This window comes from Rhinatrema bivittatum, chromosome 8 (genome assembly GCF_901001135.1).
Source record: "Rhinatrema bivittatum chromosome 8, aRhiBiv1.1, whole genome shotgun sequence".
NCBI classification, from domain to species: Eukaryota; Metazoa; Chordata; class Amphibia; order Gymnophiona; family Rhinatrematidae; genus Rhinatrema; species Rhinatrema bivittatum.
The window spans coordinates 134394636-134419185 of record NC_042622.1 but is presented as its reverse complement, the minus strand read 5'-3'; the positions used below and the strand labels follow the sequence as shown (position 1 = coordinate 134419185).

At 45.4% G+C, this 24550-nt stretch overlaps 1 protein-coding gene across 1 annotated transcript in view; it reads left to right on the top strand.

The window, feature by feature from the left end:
- Positions 1–666: 666 nt before the first annotated feature.
- Positions 667–24550, top strand: part of LOC115097570 (amiloride-sensitive sodium channel subunit gamma-like) — a 77128-nt gene continuing 53244 nt past the window's right edge. Inside the window, 2 exon segments of the mRNA XM_029613507.1 lie at positions 667–948; positions 10649–10863. Coding sequence (XP_029469367.1) covers positions 667–948; positions 10649–10863 — 497 coding nt within the window.

Sequence of the window (24550 nt, the reverse complement as noted above, 5' to 3'; positions counted from 1 at the left end):
TCAGGCTTTAGGGCAGGGCTTCTCAAACCTGTCCTGGGGACCCCACAACCAGTCAGATTTTCAGGATATCCACATGGAAAATGCATGAGATCAATTTGCATATACTGAATCTTCATGATATGCAAATTTATCTCATGCATATTCCTTGTGGATATCCTGAAAACCTGACTGGAAGGGAATCCCCAGGATAGGACAATTTTGGGAAGCCTTGCTGTAGGGGCATCATTATAGTCCAAAGTAGCTACTGGAAGGGCATATCTTTCTTTTCCAGGGTGGTATTCTGAGGATGGTAACAGCTGCCAAGTGTTGCTTGCTGGGGCTAATTGGTTCATTAGAAATAGGATGGGGCATTGGCTGCATTTGGCTTAAGGCGATCACTAAGGTAACAGCCTATGTAGACAAGCAGAAAGGGATTACTGAGTAGACACCCACAGGGAATTGATTGAAGTTCTCTCTGCACTTCCTATTAGTGAAGCCAGTTCAAGCAGCTGTAAAAAAAAAAGAAAAAAGAAAAAACCAAAGTGGCTTTAGGTGAGCTTTGGATCCTCATCTGATTCATCTTCCGAGTGTTGGCAGTGAAGGACCTCAGGAAGGACCCTCCTGATTTGAGGAATGACACTTTTGAAACCCACCTATGAAGTATCTACCTTAAGGCAACTTGGCCGGATGATAGTGCTGCATACCTCCGCCCATGGCATTCCGAATGTCTTCCGTTCCAGGCACTGGTTCCGTAAGCTGGTCTGGATGGCCTTTGTTTCTTTTGCCCTCTGCTGCGCCCTCTGGCAGTGCACTGAAATGGTGCTCACGTACTACTCTTACCCCTCACATGACAAGATCACCCTCATTTCCAGTGCCAAGCTGAAATTCCCAGCTATCACCATCTGCAACCTGAATAGTGTCCGGCTCTCATCTCTCAACAGGAGCTTTGCCATGTTCACATCGTTACAGGTAGGAGATTTCACTAGCACTTTATCATTCTTTTTTTCCATTACCAGTTGCCCTTTTTCCTCTCTTTCTCCATGCTACAAATGTCAGCATGATTAGGACTGAAAAATTAAAAAACAACCCATGACTACCCAGATGCACAATTCCACTGTATGGCCACATGGCCACTCTAGCAGGCAGAAACTTCATATGGACAACTCTGTCTCCTGACTTTAGGGTACCCATCAGCTTTTGATTTCAGTTACATGATGGCAGCTCATGCAAACCCCCATTCTGCATGGCATCATGTGATATGATTTTGCCTTGAAACTCCTCTTCTAAGGGAGTGGAGGAGTAGCCTAGTTGTTAGACCAATGGGCTATGAACCAGGGAAAATGGGCTCAAATCCCACTACCACTCCTTGTGACCTTGGGCAAGCCACTTTACCCTCTGTGGCTTTATGTACAAATTTAGGTCTAGATGCATTAAACTGCAATGTTTTTTCAGGGGAGGGGGTCCCACCTTTGCAAGGGGATTGCCACAACCCCCCTCCCCCCACCACAATAGCGGGACCCCATCCCCCGAAAAAACAGCTCTATGGTGCATTATTTTGTCTTGCAGCCAAACATCACAGGACAAAAGAACACAGCTAATGGAACTTTAGGTGCGATGGCGGCCCCAACCTCAAGGAACTGCCATCACCTTAAAGGGTTAATGTAAAAAAAAAATTTGCCACAGCAAAATGAAAAGTTGAACAGGGGTCAAGGCTGACCCCAAGCTCAACTTGGAGCCACCACTCGAGGCAGGCCCAGCTCCTCAAAGTAAAAATAAAACTTTCCATTTCACTTGCGGCTTTGCCCCCCCCCCCCCCCCCCCCAAAGGTTATAATAAAATGCATTGGGGTTCAGGATGACCTCCCACTCCAATAGTAAAATAAAGTCATTGGGGTATAGGGCACCCCCTTCTCCCCCCAAAGGTATCACCCAAAATCATTGGGGGCACCACCTCCTTCCCTCTCCCTCCCCCCAAATCTTTTCAAAACATGTCATTGGGGTTCAGGAAGCCTCCCTCTCACACTCCCTGAACCTTAAAAATTAGAAGAAAGTACTGTGATTGCGCCCGGGGTGCCCCCTAGCACCCAGGCCGGTGAACACCATTTTTCAAAATGGTGCTGGCCTGACCTTGTCTCTGTCATGTGATAGAGGCAAGGTCTGGGGATCCTTTGCGCTGCCCCATTTTTTACATTTTTTGCATGGCCCTTTAAATGTAAAGTGAGCACCTTTGGATCTGCATCAGGGCCCCAGGAATCCTGCGTTATCTTTACTGATTTCCCAGGAGGTGTTGTTATTTTATCATTGCTGACCACTTTCTCGGTTGGCTGTGATAAAATGTTAACATCAAATTGCCTATTAATGACTTTCTTTGCATACATATGCATTATTCAAGCATGCAAATTGCATGCAAAGCAGGTCTAGGGGAGAGGACCTGGGTAGGGCCATGCAAATTATCACGTATATCATGCGATATCACTGTAATAGTGCTCTACCATGTGATATACATACAGTGTATATCGTGTGTTAGAGCACTATTGTGGCTTGATGCATCACCCAGTTAGATTCTAAAATCCTCTGGGGACAGGGAAATGCCCACAGTACTGCTTTGAAGTGCCAAAAAGCAGAATACAAATAAAAATAAATGTGATGACATTGTGCCATTTACTAGAAATGACAAGATTAAGCTGAGCAGATCTGGGACTGAACCAGCTTGTTCTAAGTGATCCCTTAACCTTGTTGCCTGTTATCCATTATAAGAAATGGAGACACAAATACTTCCTCAGGAACTCTCAATGTAAATATTAGTCATAAAGGAATACAGTCTTTGTCTTTCAGCTATTTCTTTCAGCATATTTTTTGACCCATTCTCTTCTCTGTCCAGAATAGAAATCATCTTAGCTTTCTGTTGAAACCCAGTGATTTTCTCCCCCAATTTCTTTGGGACCTGGTTGACCTACCCCTTTCTCCTTGCTGCCGAGGACCGGAATAGAAGCCTCTTCTCAGGCTTTTTCAGTTTCATTTGTATGCAAGTAATAGCAAGCATACTCTAGCCCAGGCCCAGTTCACGGTCAGACCATGTCACTTTCCTGATATGCTGGCACCTCATCAGCTTTGATGGAACAGATACAGGAAACCCTTCCAGGTCTACTCCAAGTAAGGCACAAGGTTGGCCAAGAATGGGTGGCCCATGTGCTATATATGTACCAGCATCATCTGTGTTTCTCTGACATAATGTTTCAGTGATCAAACCTGGGCTTTTTTTTTTTTTTTTTTTGCAATTTGAACTTTTTATTAAAGTTAAAAATACATTCTCCAAAGGCAAAAAGGTTTTCTCCAAATATTGGATTAAGTTGTACACACCAAAAAAGAAACAAAGCAGTTTTCCTCATGGTTTCTTGAAGGAAACCCCCACAAATTATGCTTTTTATAGGCTTAAAATATCTTTTACTGTTAGTAAACCCAAGTAACAAAATGCAAACACAAGCAGCACTGTTACTTTTTATTCAAAATATTCACTTTTTAAAGAAGTAAACAGTTGCAAATCAGAGACTATGACAATAATTTTAATGCATTATTTCAGTTGTCTTGCAAGCACCAAGAAACCAACTCTTTAGATTCGTAGATAGTGAAAACATTTTGGTAAAATATTAAATTCTTAGGCATAGAATAGGGAAAAATCTTTTTAAATAAGACTCTTTATAGTTCTGTATAATACTGATTAAAACTGTCCTGATACTTTCATATTTATTTGTGTGATTTCCTAATATCTGAGAAATGCAAACTGCTCACAAATATGCGCATCTAATTTTGAAATAAATATATCCTTGCAAAATGGGAGAGAAAGGATTCTTGGCTCAATTTTTCAAAAGCTATCTCCAAAAATTGAGTGAAATGTATTTTTTTTTCCTCATAGTTGATAAACAAAGAAAAAATTGCAAGGGGATTAAAGAGTAAAAATCAGCCAAGACCAGTTGTGATGATTCCCAGATTTTCTCCTTCACACAAGGTCAAACTGAAGGCTCAGATGTGGTCTTTAAGGCTCCGTGGTCTCCTGTGGCAATTGGGGCAAATTCTATGGACAAAGCTGGAAAAGTTTGCAGAGATTCAGTGGCACAATTTCATCTCATTTACATGACTTAATTATAAAGCCAATTTTTGCTTGCAAACTTCAATTTATTGTTTTAATTTTTAAAATAAAATGTTTTCCAATCTGTCTTCTGTAATCTAATTAATTTTATTTTTCTTTAATGACTTTCCTTTACTCCTTTTCTTTTATCTTCTTTTCTTTCTCTTTTACCCTGACTCTCAATGTCTCTCTTTCCGTCCCATCTTCCTATATTGTCTCCTCCTTCTCATGCATTTGCTCACCCACCTCCTTCCTTCCCTTCCACTTATCTATGATCCTACCCTAACCTCTTTCCCTCATCTTCTGCCCACCCACTATCTATGATCCTACCCTAACCTCTTTCCCTCATCTTCTGCCCACCCACTATCTATGATCCTACCCTAACCTCTTTCCCTCATCTTCTGCCCACCCACTATCTATGATCCTACCCTAACCTCTTTCCCTCATCTTCTGCCCACCCACTCATGGTGTTTACGCCTCTCCCCCTTTCTCTATCCTCCTTCTCTCGTACCATTCCATAGTGCTATCTCCACCTCTTCTGCTCATGGTCCTTCCTCCACCCCATCCATTTCACCCCCATTACTTACGCCACTCCCCCTCCTTTCCATGCTGATGGGTCACCTTTCCGCCCTCCTACCTACCCAGAAATCCTTCCTCTACTTTCACCCGCCCTTCTCGCCATGGTCCTTCCACTTTCCCCTCTCTCTCACCCTTTGTGCTTACTTTACCTTTTCCCTTCCAGCCATAGACCTTCCTCCTTCCTATCCTCATATTATTTGCAGTATGAGCAGCTTTGGGATCAGTGAGGCGGATCCTGGTGTGCCAGGAACCACTAAACCTACCTGTTTCTTGTGATTGTGCAACCCCTACCACAGCTGCAGAATCATATAATACTAGGGGCCTGGGTAATTAAGAAATTGTGATGATATGAGGAGCAGGTTTCTTTGCTATATTAAGCAATTTCTTCATATAACCTCCTCCCAGTTTCTCCCATGGGTAAGGGGGATCCACTTCAGAGTGTATGAGGTCCCCCTCAAACTCACTCCATTCCACATGTGCTTCCAGTCTGAGGAAAGATTTTATTTTTGGGCTCTAGGCATTTGACTATATTTCTTTTTTCCAATAAAGAGTTCTCATACAGTTGTGGTATTCTACAATAAACGTCTTCAACATAAATTATTTAGCACCTGGTACATTTGTTTGCAGTGGTTTCCATAATATGCATTTACCACAAAGGAATGGGACTTCTGATCCTTCTCTGCACCCTTCCTTGGATCCCGTCTCTTTCCTCCTGGTATTTAGATTCCTCTAGAAGGGATGGTGGGTTTCCTCGCCCTATGGCTACTCTACTGTACCTTATATCCAGTGCTTGATCTCTGCTACTCTCTCATCTTTTTTCCACACTGCTCTAGGTCTGCACATTCTCTTTTGACCCTTCTATATAGCACCAGATGGGTAGCTCTCTCCTTTTCCTCCCCAGTAAGTTAGACATGGGTGGCCATTGATGAATCAGCTGGGTTAGCTGACATCCTTCCTCTTCTTCTCTCCAGACGGTATAGTGTTCCTCTGCTGGTTCCTGGTTCACTTCCCAAGGTCTCAGTTCAAAATGGAACATAGATCAGGGGCTTTCTCTTTTTTGAGACAAACCCAAGAATGTGGAGATTTACTCTCTCAGATTTAGGGAAACTCTCTACTCCAGATGTCACCACAGGCACAAACAGTTACAGTGGCCTACCAAGTGTACCATCAAAAGGGCAAACTTCCTGCCAGCAACTGCAGGCCAAGAGACAGGAGGCTGATTTCCTCCCTCTTCAACTCCATACTTCCTAACTCTTAAAATCTTCTCTCAGAAGACTACATAAAATATAAGACTAAACCATTAAGGCCACTCCTATGAAGAAGGCCCTAGCAAATGGTTCAACCCACTCATTTTATTCTGCCAAGTCCATTATGTCTTCCTTTAGGAGAGATGTAATACCTAGTAAGGGTCCAATGCTCCCTCACATTTATTATTATCCTCTATCATCTGTTTTGGTCTCTTTTATCATATTATGTGATTAGGCTATAATCTCATTTGCTTAGAATAATGTATTCAGTTACAGTTCTTGTTATATCACAAAGGGGTTCATTTTCAGCCTCTGTCTGGCCAGCAAAGTTTTATGGCCAGACAGCAAAGTTGCACTACTAAGAATAAGAATACTTAGTGGTGCAACTGCACCATTGAATATAGCCAAATTTATCTGGCTAACTTTAATACTACTCTGTGGAATGACGAGAAACTCATGAGACATTTCTTTAGGAAATTAGAAAGTCATGGGGTAGGAGGCAGTGTGTACTATTGTGGATTGCCAACGGTTAAAAGATAGAAAACAAAGAGCAGGGCTAAATGGTAAATTTTCCCACTGGGCCACTGCTTTTTATTATATTTATAAATGACCTGGAAATGGGAACAAGTGATGTGATCAAATTTGCCAATGACACAAAATTATTCAAAGTTGTCAAATCACAAGAGGATTGTGAGAAATTGCAAGAGGACATTGCAAAACTGGGCATGCAAATGGCAAATGAAATTTAGGGGCAGATTTTAAAACCTGTGCACGGGTGCAGATTTGTTTGCGCAACCCGGCGTGAACAAATCTAGGACCGATTTTATAACATGCGCGTGCAGCCGCGTGCATGTTATAAAATCCAGGGTCAACGCGCACAAAGGGGTGCACAATTGTGCAACTTGCACGTGCCGAGCCGCGCAGCCTGCCACCGTTCCCTCCGAGGCCGCTCCGAAATTGGAGCGGCCTCGGAGGGAACTTTCCTTCCAACCCCCACACCTTCCCTTCCCTTCCCCTTCCTAACCTGCCCCCCAGCCCTACCTAGAACCCCCCCTTACCTTTCTTGAAGAAGTTACGCACGCCAATCGACGGCCGGCCCACGATCCCAGGCACAGCAGCAAATGGCCACTGTGCCTGGAGGCTCAGGCCACGCCCTGCCCCTTTTGCAAGCCCTGGGCCATACCTGCGTCCCGGGGCTTGCACGCGCCGCCGAGCCTATGCAAAATAGGCTCGGCACGCACAGGGGGAGTTTTTAAGGGTTACGTGCATAATTTACATGCCTAACCCTTTTAAAATCTGCCCCATAATGTAGACAAGTGCAAAATGATGCATTTAAGGAACAGAATCCCAAATTATAGCTACAAAATGCAAGGTTCCACATTAGGAGTCACCACTCTGGAAAAGAATCTAGGCATCATCGTTGAAAATATGTTGAAACTTTCTGCTCAGTGTGCAGCAGCAGCCAAGAAAGCAAATAGAATGCTAGAGACTATTAGGAAAGGAATGGAGAATAAAACAGAGAATATAATAATGCCTTTGTATCGCTCCACGATGCGACCTCATCTTGAGTATTGTGTTCAGTTCTGGTCACCAAATCTCAAAAAAGATATAGCAGAATTAGAAAAGGTACAGAGAAGGGCGACTAAGAGGATAAAGGGGATGGAACAATTCCCCTATGAAGAAAGGCTAAAGAGATTAGGACTCTTCAGCTTGGAAAAGAGATGACTGAGGGGAGATATGATAGAGGTCTATAAAATAATGAGTGGAATGGAATGAGTAAACATTAATCAGTTGTTTACTCTTCCAAAAAATACAAAGACCAGGGGACACACAATGAAGTTACTGGCTAATACATTTAAAACTAATAAGAGAAAATATTTTTTTATTCAATGCATAATTACATAGAAACATAGAAATGACGGCAGAAGAAGACCAAACGGCCCATCCAGTCTGCCCAGCAAGTTTTGCACTTTTTTTTTTCTCATTCTTATCTGTTACTCTTGGCTCTTAGTAACCTTTTGATTCTATTTCCCTTCCACCCCCACCATTAATGTAGAGAGCAGTGTTGGAACTGCCTCTAAGTGAAATATCTAGCTTAATTAGTTAGGGGTAGTAACCGCTGCAATAAGCAAGCTATACCCATGCTTATTTGTTTACCCAGACTAAATAATTCAGACCTTGTTGGTTGTTGTCTGTATATAGATCTACTTTTCTTCATTCCCCCTGCTGTTGAAGCAGAGAGTTATGCTGGATATGCACTGAAAGTGAAGTATCTGACTTTCTCCCCTGCCGTTGAAGCCAGAGGATGTGGTGAAAGCTATTAATATAGCTGCATTTAAAAAAGGTTTGGACAAGTTCCTGGAGGAAAAGTCCATTAATAATTATTAAGGGTGAGTTGCAGGAATACACTGCTTATTCTTGGGATAGGCAGCTTGGAATCCATCTACCCCCTTGGGATCTTGCCAGGTTTTTGTGATCTGGCTTGACCACTGTTGGAAGCAGGATACTGGGCTTGATGGACCCTTGGTCTGACCCAGTATCGCAGTATGTTCTTATGTTCTTAGATAGCTGAATAACTTATCCAGCTAATTTAGCTCCATGCCGGAATGTCCCTACATTATCCAGCTAATGAGGAATCTGGCTAAAATGTATCCACATAACTCACAAGTAATTCAGCTAAATGCCATTGAATATGGCCCCCAAAGTATTTATGCAAAAAAAGTCTATTAGGTGCTCAGGAATACGAGGGAGGTTAGAGGACAGAACTATAAGTTGGGAAAAGCTCATGGGCAGGGCTGGTGCATGGGGATTGGGTGCCCTGGGCACCTTCAGCCTTGCTCCGCCCCCAGCCACAGCTCCGACTCCTCCTCCCCCCACCAAAAGAAAACTTACAAAATACCTGGTGGTCCAGGTGGGGGCACGGGAGCGATCTGCCGCTCCCAGGGCCTCAGCTGTCACTAACCAAAATGGCGCCGGTGGTCTTTAGCCCCTACCATGTGACAGGGGCTATCAGTGCCATTGGTTGGCCCCTGTCACATGGTAGGAGCTAAAGGCCACAACGCCATTTTCCTTAGTGGAAGCTGAGGCCCCGGGAGCGGCAGATCGCTCCCAGGCCCTCCGCTGGACCACAAGGGGGGCATCGGGAGGGTGGCACAGTGAGGCGGGGGCTGGCAGAATTTTGAAAGGGCACTTTTTGCCCTTTCAAAATTTTGCCGCCTGCCACGGTGCCCTCTAAATCGCGGCGCCCTAGGCACAGACCTAGCTTGCCTAGTGGTTCCTCCGGCCCTGCTCATGGGATATGAACTTAAAACCCAATTCTATCACTAGCGGTGTGTCATGTTGGGCAAATCACTTTATTTCCCTGTGCTTCAGTTTCTCTAATTATAATCTGAAAACATTGCTGTTGTGTTTGGCGGTCCACTCGTTACCCCCATGAACCACTGCACTCACCACCCCCAGCCGGGCCAGTGTTGTCTCCCCTCAGCATGGCAAATACTGCTGGTCAGCCACACAGCAGTATATCACTAGCAAGATGCCGCTGACAACACGCACCGTGACTCCCGCTAGGCGTACACGCACACCATTCTTGGGTTTTTAAAGGGACCGTGGTGGGAAAGTCCCCTAATGATGACATAACCCACACAGCCCTATATAAAGGCAGTTCCCAGGAAGCAACTCACCTCAGCAGCAGGTCCAGCCAGTGCCTAGTAGTGCGTGTTGCTTCCCAGTGTTCCAGCCTTGTCGTCAATCTTCGTTCCTATCTTATCTTCAGTCTTCGATCCAGCCTTGTCTTCAGTCTTCGATCCAGCTGTCTTCGGTTTGTCTTCTATCTTCATCCCCGTCTGCTCCATCAACATTGCCTGCTTGTTCTTGTCCTCGCCTACCCACTCTGCCTATCTGTCCCTCTGCTCCTCCCTTGGATGATACCTGGTTTGACCTTGGTATGGACCTCACATACGAATGAACGATTGCTGCCTGCCTCTGACCATTGCTTGGACCCCGGATATGTCTGACTGCCGTCTTCCTATGACCCAGCTTACCATGGACCTTCTTCCTTGACATCAGCAGAGTTCCCACCTAAGTCCTGCTGGCTCCAGGACCCAAAGGCTCAACCTGAGGAGAACATGGGCTGGTATAGGTGAAGGTTCTGACCAGTGTCTGCTTTGCCTGGGTCCGCCTGATAACTGTGAGAACCCTCTGGGCTCTTCCCTGCAGGTAGAGCCAATCCTGCCTTGGCTCAAGGGTCCACAGATACAATTACACACAATTTCTTCTTCCATCGCTTCCTTTCTAAACTGCTGTGCATTCAGATGTCACATTTATGCTCTTAAGTTCCATTTCATGGGTGGCTGCATGTGCAGTATATTTCTGAAATACTATAATTGTTAGGCATGTTGAGATTTTGCTTTATGAAAGGTAGAGTACAATGCTAATTGTTAGTATTGGTGTTATCTGTATATTAGAAGTAGAGTCAATAAATACAGAGAACTGATACAGCATTGAGGGCAATGCATGGTGGAAGCCAGGATACCAATCTGAGGAAAATACAAGGTAACAACTATTTCATAAGGACATAATATCTACAGTACTGCCATTCTAGATCAGACTAATGGTTCATGTAGCACAGGATACTGTCTATAGTATTTCAGAAGCAGTTTTTTTCAACTTTTAAGACCTTGCATTAGCCTAGTTGTCTTGTGATCTGATTTTGGAATCAGGATTCTGGCCTGGAGATGACTCATAGGCGTAACCGTTCTCACTTCTGGAATTCTTCCACTGACTTTCCTGAGGAGCGCATCCAATATGCGGCAGCCTTCAAGAAATTTGCCTCGGAATTCAACCAACTTTCAGATGAGCAGAAGATTGAGATGGGCCATGACTTAGAGGACATGCTGATTTTCTGCAACTTCCATGGCCAAGAATGTAACACGAGGTAAGAGACGGGAGTGGGGAGTTCAGAGGATTGGTGTAAGGGTGAGTTTGGAGTAGAGAGATAGAGTGAGAAAAAAGAAGGCAAAGAAGAGAAAAACAGATGGAAGAGAGCAGAGGAGGTACGAAGGAAAAATATTGTGAGGAAATGGGAAAAACGTACAATGGTGGCCCCCTTTGCATGGGACTGCCATTGTCTTAAAGGGTTACCAGTGGACCAAAATACCCCCCAGACTGTGTAAAATCCCCTGCAGAGGTCTAGGTAGACCTCTGCACAACCTACGGCCACCTGCAAGTTGGCTCAGCAGGGAAAAACGTAAAAAAATAATAAAAATGTTGCACGGCAATGCCCTGCTCTCCTTCCCAAACCCCACCCTTGTCAACAAAAGTAACCCCCTCAAGTCCAAACCCTACCATCAATCCCCCCCCCCCCCCCCCGAATCCAACTGTCCTTCCCCTCGGTAGAAGGGATTTCCTCACCCTGGCCTACTCTCTGGACCTCCCAATACCTTAGAATAGGTCTCTGGTAATCTAGTGGTGTCCCTGATAATCTACTGGGGCCCAAAGCACTCCCTAGGCACTGGGCCAGTCACTGCCATCTTACAAAATGGCCCCGGCTGCTCTTTGCCTTATTGTATGATGGGGGAAAAGCTAGTTGGTACCATTTTGGAAAATGGCTGTGACCAGCCCAGAACCTAAGAGGGCTCTCTGGCCCCCATTAGACCAGTGTTTCCCAACCTTCTCCTGGAGGCAAACCTAAGTGGTCTGGTTTTCAGGATATTTATAATGAATACGCATGAAACAGTTTTACATACACTGGGTCTTCAATGTTTGCAAATGTATCTCATGCATATTTATTATGGCAATCCTGAAAACCAAATTGGCTAAATGTACTTCCAAGAGATGGTGGGGAAACATTGCACTAGACTAACAAGGACCTATTCTAAGGTAGAGGTGGGGTCAGGGGAGGTAATCCCTTCTAATGAGGGGGATTTTGGATTGGGGGAGAGAATGAAGGGAGGGGTGTTCGACCGGTGGGGGGGCTTACTGTTATTGACAAGTGGGGTTTGGAAAGGGGATGGGGCATTGTGTGACTTTTTTTATTTTTTGTTTACTTTTAATTTATTTATTTGTTTATTTAAAATGTATGGACTGCTTATCAACATTTTTAGGTGGTTCCCAACAAAACATCCATAATTCATTGCAAACGTCAATAGCATAATATAAAAAATATAAAAACATCAGCAACATAGTATAAATAAAACATAAAAACACTGTCAATAATCAAAACACATTCAACGCTATTTAATCAGATAAGTGGGACTTATACATCTTTTGGCCGCTGAATTTGCACTCATGCTCAGCAGCCACCGCTTAACTGTACAAGTCCCTTATACACCTAAAATGTGGGTGTGCATTGGGAGGATAAGTTATATCTGGCTAAGGGGGGTCATTTATCAAAGTGCTATATGGCATTTTGCATATGAGAGAGAGTGAGAGGGACAGAGAACCTAGCTATAAAGCCCTCATACTAAGTAGGTATTTATACCTCTATAGGAGGCCCACCTAGTTACTCGAGGTGAGGTTTAGATATTAGTGTAGGGGTTAGGGGCCACTTTGACATTCAGAGTGCGACGTATGAACAGAACAGTGCACACTCTGAATGTCAAAGTGGCCCCTAACCCTTACACTAATACCTAAACCTCACCTTGAGTAACTAGGTGGCCCTCCTATAGAGGTATAAATACCTACTTAGTATAAGAACATAAGAAATTGCCATGCTGGGTCAGACCAAGGGTCCATCAAGCCCAGCATCCTGTTTCCAACAGAGGCCAAACCAGGCCACAAGAACCTGGCAATTACCCCAACACCAAGAAGATCCCATGCTACTGATGCAATTAATAGCAGTGGCTATTCCCTAAGTAAACTTGATTAATAGCAGTTAATGGACTTCTCCTCCAAGAACCTATCCAAACCTTTTTTGAACCCAGCTACACTAACTGCACGAGCCACATTCTCTGGCAACAAATTCCAGAGCTTAATTGTGTGTTGAGTGAAAAAGAATTGTCTCCAATTAGTCTTAAATGTGCTACAGATTCACATCTACTCGTTCAAGATCTCTCATGATCGTAAAGACCTCTATCATACCCCCCCCCTCAGCCGTCTCTTCTCCAAGCTGAACAGCCCTAACCTCTTCAGCCTTTCCTCATAGGAGAGCTGTTCCATCCCCTTTATCATTTTGGTTGCCCTTCTCTGTACCTTCTCCATCACAACTATATCTTTTTTGAGATGCGGCGACCAGAATTGTGCACAGTATTCAAGGTGCGGTCTCACCATGGAGCGATACAGAGACATTATGACATTTTCCGTTTTATTAACCATTTCCTTCCTAATAATTCCTAACATTCTGTTTGCTTTTTTGACTGCTACAGCACACTGGGTCGATGATTTCAAAATATTATCCACTATGATGCCTAGATCTTTTTCCTGGGTGGTAGTTCCTAATATGGAACCTAACATCGTGTAACTACAGCAAGGGTTATTTTTCCCTATGTGCAACACCTTGCACTTGTCCACATTAAATTTCATCTGCCATTTGGATGCCCAAACTTCCAGTCTTGGTCCTCCTGTAATGTATCACAATCCGCTTGTGATTTAGCTACTCTGAATAATTTTGTATTGTCTGCAAATTTGATAACCTCACTTGTCGTATTCCTTTCCAGATCATTTATATATATATTGAAAAGCACTGGTCCAAGTACAGAACCCTGAGGCACTCCACAATTTGCCCTTTTCCAACGAGAAAATTTACCATTTAATCCTACTCTCTGTTCCTGTCTTTTAACCGGTTTGGTAATCCACGAAAGGACATCGCCTCTTATCCCATGACTTTTTAGTTTTCTTAGAAGCCTCTCATGAGGGACTTTGTCAAATGCCTTCTGAAAATCCAAATACACTACATCTACCGGTTCACCTTTATCCACATGTTTATTAACCCCTTCAAAAAAAAATGAAGCAGATTTGTTAGGCAAGACTTCCCTTGGATAAATCCATGTTGATTGTGTTCCATTAAACCATCCAATATATAATACCGATATTCCCTTGTCCTGAAATTGATACTTAAACCATACAAGAAGACCTTGATTTATGCTTACCCGTTCATCAACTCTAATGCGATCTTATATAATTTAAATTATTTTATTTTAAATTATTTTATTTTCACCCATTCAACTCTAATGCGATCTTATATAATTTAAATTATTTATTTATTTATTTCCATTAAACCATGTCTTTCTATATGCTCCACGATTTTGATCTTTACAATAGTTTCCACTATTTTTCCAGGCACTGAAGTCAGGTTCACTGGTCTACAGTTACCCGGATCACCCCTGGAGCCCTTTATAAATTTTGGGGTTACATTGGCCACCCTCCAGTCTTCAGGTAGAATGGATGATTTTAATGATAGGTTACAAATTTTAACTAATAGATCAGAAATTTCATTTTTGAGTTCCTTTAGTACCCTAGGATGCATACCATCTGGTCCAGGTGATTTGCTACTCTTTAGTTTGTCAATCTGGCCTACTACATCTTCCCGGGTTCACAGTGGTTTGGTTTAGTTCGTCTGAGTCATCACCCTTGAAAACCATCTTCGGAACTGGTATCTCCCCAACATGAGGGCCTTATAGCTAGGCTTGCTCTCTCTCTCTCTCTCCTCCCCCTGTTGCAACCGTCCCTTTCCGATGCTTTACTCCGCCTATCTCTCTTTGTTTGCTCCTCCTCATGCTGCGCTTGGACGCCTGGCTACCGCGGCATCTGCCTGCCGTGCTCTCCGGCGTCCCCAGACCGGCTTGGGCGCTGCCTCCTGCTTGTACCATAGGGCGCGCGCGCCGCACAGCCCTTCTTCTTATTTCCTACTTGGCGCGAACCTCCGGGGCGTCCCCCCATGATGACGTTATACTACCCAGATATTTAAAGCCTACAATGTTTGCTAGCCTTTGAATTAGCAAGGGGGCTATCCTACGGGAATCCTACAGATGGGATTTGCTCTCTGTACCCAGCTACTCTGCCTCTCCAATCTCTATTGGACTCTCTAACGCTAACGGGGTACCCGCTCCTCAGGGGCCCAAGTTCCTTGACTCGCTGCCTGCTCCTACCTTCTCTTCTGCCTGGAAGGATTCGCTTATCTTCAACATCAGTGAGTACTACCATCTTCACCTCAGACCTGTTCCCTAGAACCAGGCACTCGCTCCTTGAGGGCCTGCCTCCGTTCCAGCCCCAGTGCCATCTCCGTGGAACCGCTGCATGAGTACATCATCTGCAAGCCTCCCAGCTCTCAGGGTTCAGATACTCGCTCCTCGAGAGTCTGCTCTTCCTACCCTGGGGATCTCCATACTGGGGTCTTGTATATTCTCCACTGTACTCATTCTCTCACTTCTTTCTACTACAGCACTGCTACCGGAGGAGTTGCTGTTCCAGCGCCTGAGGGATACCAGCCCTACCGGGCTATTCCAGCTGCTCACTACTGCCACCTCTGGTGGCTTCCTTACACAGTCTAATAAAAGATCAAACTCTGTGTTTGTGTGTCCTGAGCTAAGCCTGACCTGTGGCCCCTCACGGGACTTCCCCTCGTGGGCATGGTCAGCTGCCACAGTGTCCAAGGGTCTACCCAAACCTCACAGTTTACAACAGATTGCTAACTCCATGGATCCGGCACAGCTCAATGCCTTAAAGGCCGTCCCTAGCCTGGCCCTTCGTATAGCTGAACAACAAGCCGCATTGGAGAAACTCACTTCAGAGTATTTTCAGCTACAAACACAGAAGACGCAAGGCACCACTTCCAGTAATGAAAGTCAGTTACCTGAAGTAACTATAAAGACTATGGTACCTCTGGCTGCTCCAGTTCGTTTCTCGGGAAAGATTCAAAGGACTAGAGGTTTCCTAAACCAATGCTGCATGCATTTTGCATTACAGCCTGCGCACTTCCCCACAGCCTACGCCAAGACTACTTATATTCTATCTTATCTTGATGGAGGGGCCTTGTCTTGGGCCTCAACGCTGTGGGAGTGCAAGGATCCAATCCTGCAGGATATTGAGGGATTTATAGAATTATTTCAATCCATTTTTGATGATCCTGCTTGAGTGACTGTTGCTGGTTCTGACCTGGTGGACCTGAAGCAAGGTAACCGACCACTGGCTGATTTTGCAATAGAGTTCAAGACTCTGGCTACAGAATTATGCTGGGAACCTAGATGCCTGAAAACTCTCTTCTTTAGAGGTCTGAATACCCGCTTGAAGGACGGGCTTGCTGCTCGAGAGACACCTGACTCGCTGGATGAGTTAGTGGCTTTGGCTAGTAGAATCGACCACCGGCTTCATGATAAGGTGAAAGAACTCAAGCCTACTAAAGGACCGGTTCAGAAGGAGATTCGTGCTAAACTTGCACTTCGGGTGGTTCCAGCAGCTCCTGTTGCCACCAGTGGAGAAGAACCAATGCAACTCAGTCACAGTCATTTGACTTCAAAAGAGAGAAGACTTCGGAAGAGGCATGGCTTATGTATGTACTGTGGACAAGCTTATGCTCTTAAGCTGGTCACGATGTCCCAACATGCCCTATTCATCCGGACTGTTCTCCTCCACTTTCTCTACCAGTCTCCCTGACTTGCGGACCATCTACAATTCAAACTCTTGCTCTTGTGGATTCGGGAGCAGGAGGCAACTTTTATACTTTGACTCCTAGTGGAACATTTGAGGATTCCCCTCGTAACTTTAGAAGCTCCACTACTCCATGGAGAACCTATGCCCGGTGATATGACTTGTTGTACTGAACCAGTGACTCTTTGCACCGGAGCCCTCCATACGGAGACAATCCCCTTCTTTGTGTTAGAGAAGGCCATGCACCCTATCATTCTGGGGTTACCCTGGTTGCATATGCATCAGCCTCAATTCGACTGGTCCTCCTTGGAACTCTCCTGCTGGGGCCCAGGTTGTCATGGCAGATGCCTCAAGGAAGTCTCTCCTGTTCCCTGCATGCCTACAACTCCAGTGATGGCAGGACTGCCGCCTCAGTACGCATCATTCAGTGATGTGTTTTCCAAAGAAGCTGCTGACATCCTCCCTCCACACAGATCTTACAACTGTGCCGTTCGGCTGAAACCAAATACTGAACCTCCTAAAGGATGTGTCTATCCTCTCTCTGCAATAGAGAACAAGGCTATGTCCGAGTACATTGAGGAGAATTTACAGAAAGGGTTCATTAGGCCTTCAAAGTCACCAGCTGGCGCAGGATTCTTCTTTGTGGGGAAGAAGGACGGAACTTTACATCCTTGTATCGATTATCGAGGTCTGAATGAGATTACGATTAAAGACCGATATCCCACCTAGAAATCATTGATCATGGAGTTCTATACCCGCTGAATATCAAACAGTGATGAACCCAAGCCAGGAAAAGATCTTATCTAGGGAGGGAAAGTGGTTGAATATCAAACAGTGATGAACCCAAGCCAGGGAAAAATCTTATCTAGGGAGGGAAAGTGGTTCCTCCTTGAGCAAGAAGACCCCAGGGTGGGAGCAGTCCTGTTCTGTCTTCTTTCCCCCCCCCCCAAAAAAAAAAAAAAGACCGATATCCCCTGCCTCTAATCTCAGAGGTGTTTGACCGGCTTCAAGGGGTCAAGATATTTTTGAAACCTCACCTGAAGGGGGCCTACAACTTAGTCCAGAATCGCAGTGGCAACGAGTGGAAAATTGCTTTCAACACTCGAGACGGTCATTTTGAGTACTTAGTAATGCCCTTCGGCTTGTGCAACGCACCCGCTGTGTTCCAGAACATGATGAATGACATTCTGCGGGATTTGTTGTACAAGAGTGTCGTGGTGTACCTAGATGACATCCTGATATTTTCTCAGAATTTGTCTACGCATCTAGAAGACGTCAAGCAAGTTCTACTAAGACTCCGAGAACACTGACTCTACGCCAAACTATCCAAGAGCGAATTCCATAAAGATTACGTGCCTTTTCTTGGCTACATTGTGTCTAAAGATGGCTTCCAGATGGATCCCCAAAAATTAGAAAGTATCAAGAATTGGTCCCAACCTACCAGCCCTGAGATGATTTCTGGGGTTCACCAACTATTATAGAAGCTTCATAAAGAACTACTCTTCTTTAACCGTGCCCTTGACTGCCATGACCTGGAAAGGGGCCAATGCTTCTAAATGGTCTGCGGAGGCCATTTCCGTATTCAAAGATTTAAAGACTGCCTTTTCCACAGAACCATGCCTATGTCATCCGGACCCCAACAAGCCATTCATCGTAGAGGTCGATGCCTCTGACGTCGGTGTGGGGGCTGTTCTGAGCCAGACTGGAGATTCAAAGTCCTTATGTCCCTGCTCTTTCTTCTCACGACGTTTCTCTCTGGCAGAGAAGAATTATGGGATCGGTGACAAAGCACTCCTGGCTATTAAGTTGGCATTTGAGGAATGGCGGCCTTGGCTTGAAGGCGCTCAACATCAAATTACCATGTTTACGGACCATAAGAATCTAGAGTATCTCCGCCATGCGCAACGTCTTAATCACAGACAAGCTAGATGGTCGTTATTTTTCAACCGCTTTGACTTCGTGCTCAAATATCGCCCGGGAGACAAGGACACCAGAGCTGATGCTCTTTCACGCTCCTTTCTCTCGGAGGATATTCCAGAGGAGACACAGCACATAATAGACCTGAAGAAAGTCGTCTTAGTGGCTACTCATTCTGTGCTTGCTGGTAAACCTATCGTGCCAAAGCATCTCAGAAAGAAAGTGCTCCATTGGGCGCATGATTCCAAGCTGGCTGGCCATCCTGGTCAATGCCGTACCCTGCTAAAGCTACAGAAGTATTATTGGTGGCCAACTATCAAGGAAGACACTCTCTCCTATGTGGCATTATGTACCAACTGTGCCAAGCACAAACCTACTTCTAGCCAACCGTGGGGATTGCTGCAACCGCTTCCAGCTCTGGAACAGCCCTGGGTGCATATCGCTACTGATTTTGTAGTTGATCTTCCCCTTTCTGAAGGTATGAATACCATCTGGGTCACAGTCGACCGCTTCAGCAAGATGGCCCACTTCGTGGCATAACCTGGCTTGCCCTCAGCCTCAGAACTGGTGAAGCGCTTCATAATTCATATCTTTCGACTCCACGGCCTACCGAATCACATAGTCTCAGATCGAGGATCACAGTTCATGGCAAGATTCTGAAAGGCCCTGTGCAAACTCTTCAATATCACTTTAGATTATACATCTGCCTATCATCCTCAATCTAATGGCCAAACAGAATGGATGAATAGGACCTTGAAACAGTTCATTCGGGCCTAAGTGAGTTGTTGTCAAAATAATTGGGCCGAACTGTTACCATGGGCTGAATTCGCCATTAACTCTCATCCAGCAACATCAACTGGATTAACACCATTTGAAGTGGTATATGGATGTTCTCCATCTCCGCCACTTCCACTGAAGCTCTCAGTGACATCCCCAGCAGCTCAATCCACTGCTGAAGAAATCCAACAATTATGGACTCAGATGAAAGCAATGCTACTCAAAGTGATCGAGCCAAAAGGTTTTACGATGCTCATCATTCCAAAGCGCCTGTCTTTCAACCTGGTGACAAAGTCTGGCTATCCACTAAGCACCTTAGACTGAAGTTACCCTCCTCTTGATTTGCTCCTTGCTACGTTGGACCATTCCCTATCCTTGTCTTCTCGGCAATGTTACCTACAGTCTGAAGTTACCTCCTGGATTGAACATCCATAACGCCTTTTCATGTTTCACTTCTGAAACCACTCATCAGTGAATTCTCTTCCAAATCTCAGGAACCATCTCCTATTAATGCAGAAGATGACCTAGAATACAAGGTCGAAGCCATTCTTGATGTCCGCAAACGAGGCAAAAACTGGGAATATCTTCTCTCATGGGAAGGTTTCGGCCCCGAAAGATAATTCTTGGGAGCCGCTGGCTAATATCCTTGACTAGGAGATGCTCCATCAGTTTCATCTCCGCATCCTTGGAAAACCAAAACCTGGTACCCGCAGAGGAGACCACCCTTTGAAGGGGGGGTACTGTTGCAACCATCCCTTTCCGATGGCTTCACTCTGCCTACCTCTCTTTATTTGCTCCTCCTCATGCTGCAGATGGACGCCTGGCTACCACGGTGTCTGCCTGCCGACCTCTCTGGCGTCCCCGGACTGGCTTGGGTGCTGCCTCCCGCCATGCTCCGCTTGTACCATAGGGGGTGCACGCCGCACAGCTCCTCTTCTTATTTCCTACTTGGCGCGAACCTCCGGGACGTTCCCCCGTGATGACGTCATACTGCCCGGATACTTAAAGCCTACAATGTTTGCTAGCCTTTGAGTTAGCAAGGGGGTTATCCTACAGGAATCCTACAGATGGGATTCGCTCTCCGTACCCAGCTACTCTGCCTCTCCAATCTCTATTGGAGTCTCTAACGCTAACAGGGTACCCGCTCCTCGGGGGCTTCACTTGCTTTCCAGGTCACTATCAGGAAACCTGTACTCACTCCTCGAGGGCCCATGTTCCCTGACTCGCTGCCTACTCCTACCTTCTCTTCTGCCTGGAAGGATTCGCTAATCCTCAGCATCAGTGAGTACTACCATCTTCACCTCAGACCTGTCCCCTGGAACCAGGCACTCGCTCCTCAAGGGCCTGCCTCCATTCCAGCCCCAGTGCCATCTCCTTGGAACTGCTGCATGAGTACACCATCTGCAAGCCTCCCAGCTCTCAGGGTTCAGATATTCGCTCCTTGAGGGTCTGCTTTCCCTACCCTGGGAATCTCCATACTGGGGTCTTGTATATTCTCCACTGTACTCATTCTCTCAGTTCTTTCCACTACAGCACTGCTACCAGAGGAGTCGCTGTTCCAGCGCCTGAGGGATACCAGCCCTGCCGGGCTATTCCAGCTGCTCACTACTGCCACCTCTGGTGGCTTCCTTACACAATCTAATAAAAGATCCAACTCTGTGTGACCTGAGCTAAACCTGACCTGCGGCCCTTCACGGGACTTCCCCCTGTGGGCATGGTCAACTGCCACAATGTCCAAGGGTCCACCCAAACCCCACAGTTTACAACACCCCCCCCCCCCCTCTCTCTCTCTCTCACCAGTGGTTGTAGGTAGGAAATACAACATGCATCACCGTCCCAATGCTCTGTGGAACAGTTAGTTACAACTCCTGAGTAGTGGCTAACTTTTGGGGGAAATTACACAACTTGCATTATTTAAGGCAAGCCTCGTTATTTCATTTGCTTGAAATTATGTAAGAGTCAGGAGTAGAGGAGGACCGGAAGGCTCATCTGCATACTGCTCCCAGCATCCCCCGGGAGAGGAGTCCAGAGGTCACTGCAAGCGATCCAGGGATTGACTTCCACGCCCCAGCTTCCAGAGGCCCCACACGGTTTGCAGTAGAGGAGGACCGGAAGGCTCATCTGCATACTGCTCCCAGCATTCCCTGGGAGAGGAGTCCAGAGGTCACCGCAAGCGATCCAGGGATTGACTTCCACGCCCCAGCTTCCAGAGGCCCCACACGGTTTTCAGTAGAGGAGGACCGGAAGGCTCATCTGCATACTGCTCCCAGCATCCCCTGGGAGAGGAGTCCAGAGGTCACCACAAGCGATCTAGGGATTCAAATCCTTCCTTTGACTGAGTGAAGATTAATTTAACCGTGGTTTAAGAAGATTGGTAAGTATAGTTTTCAGAAATTATTGGGCTTATAAAAGTTTGGTGAAAGGTGAAATTAAGGGATATATTCTTTAGAGTTTGTATGTGTATGAAGTAATAAGCAAGCCAGAGATAGTTAATTCTAGTGTCTGTCTTTCCCTCCCACTCAACCCCTGTTTTTAGGCACAAGACACTTTCTCATTAAAAATCAATCAGGGTCTTATCTAAACCATAATATTGTACCAGCCCTTATTGAAAGTTTAATCATCCCCTTGTAGGACACTATCTGATTGATTACTAAATTCACCTGTAAATTTAAAGTACTCTCATTCCAACTCCCTTAGTATCCTAAACTTAACTTGGAACTCAATAATACTAAGATGAAGGCAGCAGTCCAGCAGCAAGAGGGGGGCTTTCCAGTCTTTTGCATTGAGTGTCACATGTATGATTTTTTACCCGCCGGTGAGAGATTTTTATTTATTTATTTATTTATTTGGAGATTTTTATATACCGCGGTACGTAAAGGTCTACATCACCTCGGTTTACATTAAACAATAACTTAGCACAAGGCTTTACAAGTAACAGGTTATGCAGTAAGTAAACAATAAATAGCAAACAATAAATAGCAACAGGTTTTAGATAAAACAGTTAATAGGAAAGTAAACAATTAACTTCAACAGAAGGTGACAACTTTATACAGCAGAACTGAAATGTATGTGTGCACTCGGTGCAAAGAGCTCCTGGCTCTCAGGGAACAAGTCCGATCTCTGGAGGCTAGAGTAGCAGACTTGGAGGAGCTGAGGGAGACAGAGAGGTACATTGACAAGACCTTCAGGGACATAGTAGCCAAGTCCCAAATTCATTCTGGCAGCTCCAGTGCTGCCTTGGATCATAAAGGTCTCCCAGTAGGAGAACATCACCCTGGAGTAGCAGGAAGTGATCCTGTAGCAAGGACCTGCTCTCCAGGTAATGTATTGTCCTCTCACACTGAGGACAAATCTCCTAGGGCTACTGCCCAGGAGGGAAGGGTTAGGCCGGCCATCATAGTTGGTGATTCAATTATTAGAAATGTAGATAGCAGGGTGGCTGGTGGACGTGAGGACCGCCTGGTAACTTGCCTGCCTGGTGCGAAGGTGGCAGACATCACGCGTCACCTAGATAGGATTATAGACAGTGCTGGGGAGGAGCCGGCTGTTGTGGTACATGTGGGCACCAACGACATAGGAAAATGTGGGAGAGAGGTTCTGGAAGCCAAATTTAGGATTTTAGGTAGGAAGCTGAAATCCAGAACCTCCAGGGTGGCATTCTCTGAAATGCTTCCTGTTCCACATGCAGGTCCCCAGAGGCAGGCAGAGCTCCAGAGTTTCAATGCGTGGATGAGACGATGGTGCAGGGAAGAGGGATTCAGCTTTGTAAGGAACTGGGGAAACTTTTGGGGAAAGGGGAGACTTTTCCGAAAGGATGGGTTCCACCTTAACCAGAGTGGAACCAAGCTGCTGGCACTAACTTTCAAAAAGGAGATAGAACAGCTTTTAAACTAGAACAAGGGGGAAAGCCCTTGTTCTAGTCACTCAGTCACTCAGCAGTGCATGGTTTGGAGAAATGTATCCTTGAAGGGGAGGAAGTGACGTCACCCGATGCGATCGGCAGCTTAAACGCGGAGCTCCATGTAGCACCGCATTAAAAAGAGTAAAAAAGTTAGCGAAACTGACCCGCTTGCTGCCCGGACAAGTTGCTTGCAAGGGGGCAGGAGATGGCGACTCGCCGGAGGGTAATCGATTTGTCAGAGTTCTCCTACGGCGGTTCAGAGGCGCGCCAGAGTAAACAGAGCGAGGAGGAAGAAGACAAGATGGTGGAGGAGGAGGACCCGGGAACGGGGGAAAATCGGATATGAGCCCAGGAGTCAACCCGACGGCTCACGAGATAAAAACCTGGCTCCAGGAAGTAAAAAAAGAGATAATACAAACCTTAAAAGCGGAAATCAAGGACAGTATGGGGGCTCTCCGGGTAGAAGTGGAGGAGCTGGGAGAGAGGCTCCACGTGGTGGAACAAGGAGCAGATGAACAAGCGGAGACTCTGCAAAAACATGGCGCTGAGTTACAAAAATTACAGTTGGCCAAGGAAGAGCTGATAACTAAAATAGAAATGTATCCTTGAAGGATACTAATGAAACAGGAGAGTTAGGGCACCCCAACAGAGAGGTTCCATTAAAAGTAAACATAGTTCATATGCCTATATGTAAAAAATCACCAAAGCTAATGATTTCCGAATTATCCCAAACAACTGAAAAGCAGGTTGTTAAAACAAGCAAAAACCACACTTTGCAATGTCTGTATGCCAATGCCAGAAGTCCAAGAAGTAAGATGGGAGAGTTAGAGTGTATAGCAGCAAATGATGAGATTGACATAATTGGCATCACAGAGACTTGGTGGAAGGAGGATAACCAATGGGACAATGCTATATCAGGGTACAAATTATATCACAATGATAGGGAGGATCAACTTGGTGGGTGTGTGGCACTTTATGTCCGGGAGGGTATAGAGTCCAACAGGATAAAGATCATACAAGAGAGTAAATGCTCAGTAGAATCTATATGGGTAGAAATCCCATGTGTGTTGGGTAAGAGTATAGTGATAGGAGTATACTACTGTCCACCTGGACAAAATGGTCAGACAGATGATGAAATGCTAAGAGAAATCAGGGAAGCAAACCAATTTGGCAGTGCAATAATAATGGGAGATTTCAATCACCCCATTGACTGGGTAAATGTAACATCAGGACTTGCTAGAGACATAAAGTTCCTGGATGTAATAAATGATTGCTTCATGGAGCAATTGGTTCAGGAACCAACAAGAGAGGGAGCTATTTTAGATTTAATTCTTAGTGGAACTCAAGATTTGGTGAGAGAAGTAAAGGTTGTGGGGCCACTTGGCAACAGTGATCATAACATGATCAAATTTTTTTTTTTGTATTTAACGTTTTTATTGATAGA